This window comes from Medicago sativa, chromosome 1 (assembly GCF_051527215.1).
Source record: "Medicago sativa cultivar Bolivia chromosome 1, Bolivia_mono, whole genome shotgun sequence".
Lineage (NCBI taxonomy): Eukaryota > Viridiplantae > Streptophyta > Magnoliopsida > Fabales > Fabaceae > Medicago > Medicago sativa.
This window is the reverse complement of record NC_140749.1, coordinates 94,494,584-94,505,454: the sequence shown is the minus strand read 5'-3', so window position 1 is coordinate 94,505,454 and position 10,871 is coordinate 94,494,584. Positions and strand designations below refer to the sequence as shown.

The 10,871-nt window shown below is 34.9% G+C and overlaps 2 protein-coding genes across 2 annotated transcripts; one reads left to right on the top strand and one right to left on the bottom strand.

Moving 5' to 3' along the window:
* Positions 1 to 535: 535 nt before the first annotated feature.
* On the top strand, positions 536 to 4,266 carry LOC146959441 (protein trichome birefringence-like 1). The gene is made up of 5 exons (XM_085740966.1): positions 536 to 1,343; positions 2,533 to 2,725; positions 2,956 to 3,149; positions 3,287 to 3,445; positions 3,871 to 4,266. Exons 1-5 carry the CDS (start codon positions 664 to 666, stop codon positions 4,223 to 4,225), a joined length of 1,581 nt encoding a protein of 526 aa, XP_085597092.1. The 5' UTR covers positions 536 to 663; the 3' UTR covers positions 4,226 to 4,266.
* Positions 4,267 to 4,585: 319 nt separating this feature from the next.
* Positions 4,586 to 8,151, bottom strand: LOC146959440 (transketolase, chloroplastic). The gene is made up of 7 exons (XM_085740965.1): positions 7,584 to 8,151; positions 7,194 to 7,284; positions 6,973 to 7,078; positions 6,572 to 6,854; positions 6,216 to 6,364; positions 5,980 to 6,133; positions 4,586 to 5,798 (listed from the first exon to the last, which is right to left on the bottom strand). Exons 1-7 carry the CDS (start codon positions 8,064 to 8,066, stop codon positions 4,839 to 4,841), a joined length of 2,226 nt encoding a protein of 741 aa, XP_085597091.1. The 5' UTR covers positions 8,067 to 8,151; the 3' UTR covers positions 4,586 to 4,838.
* Positions 8,152 to 10,871: the final 2,720 nt, after the last annotated feature.

Below are 10,871 nucleotides of genomic sequence, written 5' to 3'. Positions count from 1 at the left end.
CTCGGTTGGTAAAAAATTTACTCACCTGCAAGACCTTCAATTTCTGCTGTTAGCACAATGATTTTTTTAGTATGTGATCAATAATACCTTTGTTAACGTTGTCTTGAGACATGCTCTGACTTTTGTAAGTCCTCGGAGTCCAACTGACCTAAACTTTTATTTATAAAAAAAAATTACAAGCATGTAAAAGATTTTATTAAACTAAGAAAATAAATCATGGGATGGCCTTCTTATCATTTTCTTGTTATAATAACTTGTAAATGGCATCCAAAAAAACTTCTAAATAATTTCTTAAAAAAATAAATAAATACTTGCAAATGACAAAAGGAAGAAAAATAAAAGGTTTGGGATGCATGGACATAGATTTGTGGAGAATGCTTACATGCGAGGAAAACGGCTTGTACATAAAAATCTTCCGTTCCCTCCTATCTTCTCTCTTTCACACATTTCTAACTTCAAACCAAACTATGTTCTCTCATTAATCTCTCTCTTCCTACTCTCTCCAAAAATAGCACTTCAAATTCATCTCTCCCATTTTCTTTTTTTCTGCCATCTCTTCTTCTTTGAACATTGCATACAGAAGAAGAAACATACATACTTTTGTAAATAAATAAAAGTAACATATATTAATTCTGTGTTAGAACAACAGTAGAATAATTAATAATGGCAGATTCTCCCGCAAGTTCGAGGCATCGATTATTGACAAGAACAGATTCCATACGCTTCTTTCCATCAAGAGGAGGAGCTATGATTTTTACTTACAGTTTCACCTTTGCTTCTATTTTGTTTATGCTCTTCCTTGTCAATGCTTTTCACCCTTCACGTAGACATCATTTTTCTAAAGTTTTTTCTCACATTTTCAACAACTCTTCATTCTCCCCACCCCCTTCTTACACCCCTCAATATAGCACCAATGAAACCACTACTCATGATTCTAATAAGGATGGTGAATTAGTGGATCATAGGCTTGCGAGTTCTCGTTCTTCTTCTCAAATTTCAAGGAAGGAAGGTTCTGGTCTCGCACCGAAGCAAAGCAACCAAAATGATGGTAATTTGTATCCACAGATTGCTTCTACAATCAAACCGCAACAAGAGAAGTCTTTTGCACCTACGCCTTCACCAAATGCTAGAGTGGATTCTAAAAATGTGATGCAAAGTGATCAACATTTGAGGAACAGCTGTGATATGTATGAAGGGTCATGGGTTTTAGATGATTCATACCCACTTTACAAATCTGGGTCTTGTCCTCATATTGATGAGCCTTTTAACTGTTTCCTCAATGGTAGGAGCGATAATAAGTATGAGAAGTTCCGATGGCAACCCAAGAATTGCAACATGCCAAGGTATATATGATGATATCCCGTCCTTTCCCAGTCCCAAACTCACTTCGGAAATATCTTCTAGAAAAACACAGTTTTATGTCGTCCAGAAGCATACTTTCATATACAAAAACCAGTTTTTTTTTTTTTCTTTTTCGTTTGAAAGTATACTTCTGGACACGTGTGGTTTTTTAGAAACACGGGGGAAACAACTCCATTTCATAATGACCAATATATGTAAGAAACAATGTAGAATTGATATCGGGATAAAACAAAGCATGAAATGTTAAGAGTCCCACATCGGATAGGTGATGGCTTGACAATGTGTTTATAAAGTGGGGCAATCCTCACCTCACAAGCCGGTTTTGTGGGGTTGTGTAAGACCCAACCACGATTTCTAACATATGCCTAGCATATATCACATTAGGATGAGACAGCTAAGATGAGACAGCTAAAAGCCGTAAAATGAGACAGCTAATATATCACATTAGGATGAGCTCATAGCTAAGATGAGACAGCTAAAAGCCGTAAATTTTTTTTAGACCAACCAACAAAAAATCTATAATACCAACTTTTCTTACATCATATCATTAGGATGAGACAGCTAAGATGAGACAGCTAAAAGCCGTAAAATATCATTAGGATGAGACAGCTAAAAGCCGTAAAAAATTTTTAGACCAACCAACAAAAAATCTATAATACCAACTTTTCTTACCCTCAAGATCACTTCGGATATATAATCATCTAGGATGAGACAGCTAAAAGCCGTAAAAATTTTTTAGACCAACCAACAAAAAATCTATAATACCAACTTTTCTTACCCTCAAGATCACTTCGGATATATATTTCGGGAAAAATGACAAATTTTGAACCATCAACATGTGTATTTCCATACATTTGAACCATCAACATGTGTATTTCCATACAAAAATATAAATGTTGTCTTGTTCGAAAATACACTTCCCGGGGTTTTTTAGAAATGTGATGGTGGTCAAAGTTGTTTTCAAGAAGTTTGCTTTAGGCCTCAATCACCCTTAAATCAACACATATGTCAAGTAAGCTATTATAATGTATTATTTGTGAACTTCAACTGCAACTAGCCAATTTTGTTTTTTTCCTTCTCATTTTATTTAAGAAGAAAGTGAGCGATGAATTGTGTTTGTGTTGCTGTATCTTTTTGGTGATGTTTTAGTGACATGAGCATGTACTGCAGGTTAAATGGTAAACACATGTTGAAGATGCTGAGGGGAAAACGTTTAGTCTTTGTTGGTGATTCACTCAATAGGAATATGTGGGATTCTTTGGTTTGTATTCTTAGTAATTCAGTGAAAAATAAGAGCAGAATTTTTGAAGCCTCTGGTAGACAAGAATTTAGGACAGAGGATTCTTACTCATTTATCTTCACTGTAAGTCATATGTTATTCATTCACTAAACTTAAGAGTTTTGTTCTTTTGACATGCAAATTTGACAACAATTTAGATGGCTGATGATGCAGTTTAAACTGATGACAGTGTGTCTTAACTCATTATCTATCACTGAACATAATTATCCACCAAAAGCCACAAATTGCACTCATTAGTTTGGTTGGTTTGAGCTTCCATTTCATTATGTGCTTCTTTGTTAATAATTGAGCAGGATTACAATTGTTCCATTGAGTTCTTCCGTTCGCCGTTTCTCGTTCAAGAGTGGGAGATGCCAGGCCAGAAAGGATCGAAAAAAGAAACCCTTCGTCTTGATTTGGTTGAGAGATCTTGTGATAAGTATAAAAATGCTGATGTTTTGATCTTCAACACAGGTCATTGGTGGACTCATGCGAAAACAATGGAAGGGTAATGCAGCTTTTTATTTTATATTTTGTCCTTGCTATAAGTGATGATGCTTTCTCTTTACTTGTAAATGCAAATTACTTAGATTTAGAGGCTGGAATTAGGAAAATTAAGATGGCAACTTTTTGAGAAAATTGCAGGAAGGAATACTATCAAGAAGGAAATCATATCCATGAACAACTAAATGTTGAGGAGGCAATTAGTAAAGCTTTTTTGACATGGTCACGTTGGGTGGATACTAATATTGATCCTAAGAAAACTATAGTTTTCTTCAGGGGTTATTCCCCTTCTCATTTCAGGTAAATAAACATTTAGCTTGTTTAAACCTGGTGCCTAACTCCCACACCCAACAAATATATCGTGTTTTTCTTTTAACCTCTATTTTTTTTTTCCGAGTCCCCTTATAAATATCACTTTTTTGTTTATTCGTTGTTTTACTTTCTACAAATTTGTTCATATTAGAATTGATATATGTAATAAGTAGAATATTCAATTTTAGTCCCTCCAAGTATGCATCACATATGGACTAAAATATTACAGGGATCAATTTCAATATGAACAAATTTTGCAGGAACTAAAAGCAAAAATGTTTAGGATTATAATGACTAAAAATAATTACAAGGGCTAAAAACAAAATATATAGTACATCTTTGGAGAATAAAAATATATTTGAACATTTGCTGGCTTTAGGATTTTGTATAATCCCTTCGTGTTTCTGCTACAGGGGTGGGGAGTGGGATTCAGGTGGTCATTGTGAGAGTGAGACAGAACCAATGAAAACCGAGTCAACAGATTTGTCAGAAAATCCTCCAATGATGAGGACCATTGAGTCAGTAATTAAGGGAATGAAGACTCCGGTGGTTTACCTAAACATATCTAAAATGACGGATTTCAGGCATGATGCTCATCCTTCCATGTACAGAAACATGAATATGTCCGAGGAGACAAAAAAATATATGCTAAAACACCAGGATTGTAGTCATTGGTGTCTTCCTGGTGTTCCGGATTTGTGGAATGAATTTGTGTATGCTCATCTTTTGTATATCATGAAAAGAAATAGGGGCAATCCCAAAACTTAAATTCTGATACACTGTTATAAATCAGCATAGGTTTCACATTATCTTTGTGGTTTAATCAGTTCATAAATAGGTTGTGTTATTATTTGAATCTAGGTTGCAAAAATGGCAACACCTTGTACTTCTTTTCAATTCATTCTCCCAAAAACTAGAGGGAGGATCAATGAATTCACAGAAGTCACTAAGGAAGCCAACAAAGGACTTATGTTTTATATATCAAGGAAGTTGCTACCCTAGCTTTTAGGTGAAATAATATAGCAATTGTTTTATACTAGATCCTCTTGTGAAAAAATTGAGAAAGATATAATTCTTTATAGAAGCCACATCAGAGCACATCTAGAGAAGTGGTAGAGTGAGAATCACTGAATTCAACTACATCACAATATGTAATTCACAAGCCAAAATAGTTGTTACAAATTCATACAACTTTCTTAACTGATCTCATCATTTAATCTATGTTGCTCCTTTGAGAATCACATGCTAGAGCAATCTATTCATCCTTATTGTGGCTAAAATGATATCTCAAGAAACAACTCTCGTAATAATAGTAATACAAAGCCACCAATGAAACCCACAAGTTCTGGATTAAAAAAGAAAAAACAGAACCTCGACAGATCTATGAAACTTCTTTGGCAGCAGAAATAACAGCTTCCTTGGTTATGCCATACTCCTTGTATATTTTCCCTGCTGGAGCACTTGCTCCAAATCGATCAATGCCAATGGTTTTTCCCTTGCTTCCAACAATCTTATGCCAACCAAATGTTGATCCCGCCTCAATGCTGACTCTAGCTGTCACAGAAGCAGGGAGAACACTCTCCTTGTATTCATCTGACTGATCATCAAAAAGTTCCCAGCTAACAAAAGAAACAACTCTTACAGTTTTTCCTTCTTTCCTTAGATCATCAGCGGCGGCAGCGGCAATTTCCAACTCAGAACCAGTTCCAATCAAAATAACATCAGGCTTGTTACCTGATGAGTTGTCTGAAATGGTGTAGCCACCCTTTTCAACACCTTCAATAGAAGTTCCCGGAAGGTTAGGCAACTTTTGCCGAGAAAGGGCAAGAATTGAGGGTCTCTTCTGGTTAAGCACGGCAACTCTGTATGATCCAGCAGTTTCATTACCATCAGCTGGACGAAGCATCAAAACATTTGGCATTGCTCGGAAGCTTGCCAGGTGCTCTATTGGCTGATGAGTTGGTCCATCCTCTCCAAGTCCAATTGAATCATGGGTCATAACATAAATAACTCCGGCTTCACACAAGGCAGAAATCCTTATGGCAGCTCTCATGTAGTCGGTGAAGACAAAGAAAGTTGCACAGTATGGAATGAATCCCGGGCTATGAAGAGCAATACCATTGCAGATTGCTCCCATTGCGTGTTCCCTGACACCAAATCGAACATTGCGCTCTTCTGGAGTAGCCTTTTGGAAATCTCCAAACGATTTCAACAAAGTCATGTTGGAAGAGGCAAGATCTGCACTGCCACCAATAAGACCAGGAAGAACCTTGGCCAGGGCATTTAGATTTTGCTGTGACAGATTTCTTGTAGCATCAGCAGGGGTTTCCGGAGTGTAAGTCTGAAAGTTGAAGTCAAATTGGAATTGTGATCAATATTCCACAAATGGTTGATAGAACTCAAGTTTTGTTTAGTTTAAAACTTCGAAAGCAGTCAAAATTCAAAAGTAGGATCAAACAACTACAGAAGAGATACCTCAAGACAAAATCAATAGAAACCAAAAAGTATGACACTTTACTCACCGGAAGTGCTTTCTCCCAATCAGCAGGTAATTCACGATTAATAATAGCCTTTAGCTCTGCAGCCTCCTCTTTGTATTTCTTCTCATACTCAGCAAATTTAGCATTCCACTCAGCTTCGAGTGCAGCACCCTCAGGGGTATGGCGACTCCAATGCCTAAGGAATGTTAAGCAGGTTATAATCAAGATCATGAAAATATCAGTGGAAACAAACATATAACTAATGCTCCCATTCATACTTTTTAACATCTTCTGGCACATGGAAAGGCTCATATGGCCATCCAAGATTCTGCCTTGTAGCATCTACTTCTTTAGAACCCAATGCAGCTCCGTGAACACTGTAGGAATTAGCTTTGTTTGGAGAACCAAATCCAATGGTAGTGGTAACCTGTCAAATAGTAATCAAAATTAATGAAATACTACCATGTGACCAGCATCGAAACCAAATAAAAATGATATAACAACACCCAAGAAAGGAAAGGTTTACTTTCACCCTCAACAGTCACATTATGTCACTTCAACCAGTATAATCAATTTATCTATAACATGGATTGGGTAAATCCACTTGCTTGAATTTCCATTTCATGTCACTAACCTTAATCAAAGTAGGTTTGTCTGTGACAGCCTTTGCTTCCTTAATGGCTGCACGAATTTCATCATATCCAGTATTTCCGTTCTTTACCCAAATCACATGCCATCCAAGTGCCTCAAAACGTTGATCAACATTCTCAGTGAATGCAATTTCAGTGTCACCATCAATAGATATGTGATTATCATCATAAAATGCAATAAGCTTTCCAAGACCCCAATGTCCGGCAAGTGAACACGCTTCATTTGAAATTCCTTCCATTTGACAACCATCTCCTAATATAACATACCTAGAGCAAAAACAAAAGCAAAAGATAAATGTAACATTACGAATCAGGAAAACAGTGCAATTCACAAGTGCAAGCATGTATAGATGAACAAGTAACAAGATGTAATTGGTTATCTCACGTGTAATGGTCAACAATCTCACTGTCAGGCTTGTTAAACCGTGCAGCCAAGTGCTTCTCGGCAAGTGCCAATCCAACACCATTGGCAATACCCTGACCCAGAGGACCTAAACAACGAAAATACAAGGATAGTTGAAATTCATTACAGAAGAAGCAAAAAAGGCTCACAGTAACATGGACTAAAGAGACATATTATTATCAATATTGTTATTTTTATAAGACCTGTGGTGACTTCAATTCCATATGTCTCGAAGTTCTCGGGATGTCCAGGAGTTTTGCTTCCCCATTGTCGAAACTGCTTCAAGTCTTCTTCCTATTATTTTATTCAACCCAAACACAACGAATGTTAGTAATTAGTTTGTTATGTAAGTATTTTTCTCCTTTGTTTGGATTTGAACCTATGACCTCCAACTCCATTGCAGATTTTCAATTTTAATTTTAATATACTATTTGAAATTTACCTAATCCCACAGGCCAAAAGTTTAAAGTAATAGAAAAATTCAGTTTAATTTTAAGATAAAATATTGAAATTTGGTTAAGTTGAGAAGAGAAGTAAATTGGTTGGTTGGTTAGTTTAAAGAGTAAAAAACAGTGATTGAGTTGAAAGAGAACCTTGACACTGTCATAACCAGCAAGATGAAGAAGAGCATACTGAAGCATACAACCATGTCCAGCAGACAAAACAAAGCGATCACGATTAAACCAAGAAGGATTCTTTGGGTTATATCTCATAACTTCATCGTATAGAATGTGACCCATTGGAGCACAACCCATGGGTAAACCCGGGTGACCCGAATTAGCTTTCTCAACAGCATCGATAGCAAGGAATCGAATAGTGTTGACTGATTTCTCAACGAGAGAAGCTTCGGTGGTTTTGTCGAGTGTTTCGACAGCGGTGGCGCGGATGGCTGGTGTGGTTCTGCGACGGGAACCGGCTGAGGAGGTTGCTGCTGGTTTGCATGAAGAGGAGGATTTGAGTGCAGGGAAGGAGAGGGAAGAAGTGGAGGAGAGTGATGATGCACGAATTTCAGGGTTGAGGTATACGGCACGTGCGAGGAATGCTTGAGAAAGATGAAGAGAAGAAGAAGAAGCCATAGTGTGATTGATTGATTAGAGAATAATCAATCAAGAAGAAGAAGAAGGAGAAAGTGTGTAGTAATAGTAATAGTAGTAGAGTGTTAAGAGTGTTTGGAGATAGATAGAATATAGAATATGATTGGTAGTGTTTGTTTGGTGTATAAGCTGCGGAAATTCTCAGCCTATGCTTTCTTTGCTATCTATCTCCTCCCTCACTTATCTACCTCTCAATCCATCTCATCATCTATCTATTTATTTTACAATTTCATTCATTATTATTATTATTATTAGGATATTCGAATCTTCTTAATATTAGTACTTTCATATATCCTATTCCTACCATCTAAAAATTTAATTAATTTACTATGTGGATGTGTATAATTATATTATGTATGTATGACTATTTTACATATGTATTCAATAATGTGTTGTTATATCACAATTTATATATTTTTATATCAATTATTGATATGACAACATATTATTAGATTAATCTGCTAATTGAGTATGGCAAATTCAAGTTTGAATTCAAGTATGATTATTTTCTTTGGGAAATAATCTATGAGATATTGAAAAATATCGACATCCTTGTATTAAATTTTAATCAATAAAGTGTTGTTTAATAGACTAATCAAAGTTGATTCTAATGGAAGAGAGTTAGACTAGCACAATGTAACAAATTGTTGTTTGAACTCCGTCTCATTTAACATATTTTTATTTTTTTAAAAGATGTATAATTTTGTCTCATTTAACATATATTATTTCATATAATCAAAAGAGAAATTTTATTAACTTCGGAGTATAAAGGATACACCGCCCCCAAAGTAAATCATACAACACATTGTCTTGAAATATAAACCAACAACTAGTAAAACATCTCAATAGACAATTAAACCAATCAAAATACACCATTGAAGATTTCCTATCAGCCTTATCAACAAACTAGCTCCAAGACACCAATTCAATTTGAGATATTATCGAATTATGATCTATTGTGCCTTCTTGAAAAGAAAACAAATATTTGAGCCGACCAAATGCACCAAAAAACAATCACCTAAATAAGAAAGTGAGTTACCTTGTTAAATATTTATTACGCGTATTTTTGACCTTGTTTTTCTGGCTTTGGATGAATGTGATGAGATGGGGGATGATGACGGAAAGGATAAGAGAGAAGAACTAGAAGAACACATGAACAAGTAGTATCACTTGCTTGGTCACAAGTTAAAATAAATTTTTTTAAGCACACACATCAAAATACATATTATTTGATTATTTAAAAAAATACTTATTATTCAATTCAATTCATTATCCTTTTATTTATTCATTCGCTTATGTGTGTGTTTCAAAATCCATTTTATATAGACTTGTGACCAAGTAAACATCTCTGCTTGAACATTAGATGAACACATATTGTTTACGTTTTGAATTTGTTTTAATGTGTTGTTGTTGTTATTTTTTTGTTTTTTTAATAAACAAGAATAATAAAATCCACATGGATTTGATAAATATGAAAACAACTAAATCAGCAAGTCACATAGACATATTCTGATGACACGTGTTAAATGAAAGATCAAAAGTAAATAATCTAACATGTCATGGATGGTTATTTTTTTTTTTTTAATTTGGACCAAAATTGGGTTCGAGCAACAATGCAAAGACTAAAAGAGGTATTTTATTTATTAATTTTTTTTTTTGGCATAAAAAGGGTCAAAGAGGCAAAAGAAAAATTAAGAAACTACTTAAATATTTAGCTTTTTCCAAAAAAGAAACTACTTAGACATTTCGAGTATACAAGCCCTAAAAGTATCATCAAAAAGTAATCTATGAAGCTCACTAAACGTAGTCTCCACAATAGTACAACTTAAAGAATCTAGAGATAGATTAAAATTGGTCAATCAATTAGCACAAAGATGGTCTTCCCTTCAAGAGACTAAAAGAGAGGTATTAACCCAGTAAAATAAATGGTAAACTATAATTAATAATAGAGTTAAAAAAATATAATGAAAAAGAACAAGAAGTAAAAATTAACACAACATATTCTATAAGAGCAATGCTAGGGACAACCTCTCTTGCACTCTCTCTTAAACACTCTTCCAACCATTGGTCCACGTCATTATTTTTTATAAACCATTTACTGGATAACCGGCTCTTCTGGTTTAGATGCCCACATTAATTATTATTTTATTTTTTATTTTGTTTATTTCAAGCTTCAAAGAATAGAAAGTCACACTTATCAGTTATCTTCTTCCCTATCACTACTGAATCGTGACCCATTTCTAATAATCACAAACAAACAAAAAAAAGAAAACATTATGCGCAAACACATCTACAATACCTTAGCAAGTTAAACACATGTTAAAAATGGGCTAAGTGGGTTCTGTGATTTCTCAGACAATGGTTCTTTGACCTTCTCTCTCAATTTATTTGAATTCACCATCGGCAACAAACCAATGTTCAGCTAGGTAAAATATGCCCAGATCTTTTTTTTTTCCAACCTATATGTTCTTCAAATTCAACGATGTAACGATTTTCGGACGATTCACATGCTATCATCACCTCTTCTTTGCGTCAACGATTTCAAGCTTGACGAAGAAAATGATTTAGAGATCTAGTCGAAAAATAACTTTGTGGGTTTGAGATTTGAAGAAGAAAACCAGAAAACGTGTGCGCGGAGGTGACGACTGATGAAGTCAATATTTATCAATTAATGGGGTTTTGATTTTAAAATAATTAAAATAAATTAATGGGGTCTTCTCATGTTGTTATAGATTTTCTTCTCCAGTTATTCCTTCTGCTGCAACCATGAGATCGAAGAGGTTGGAT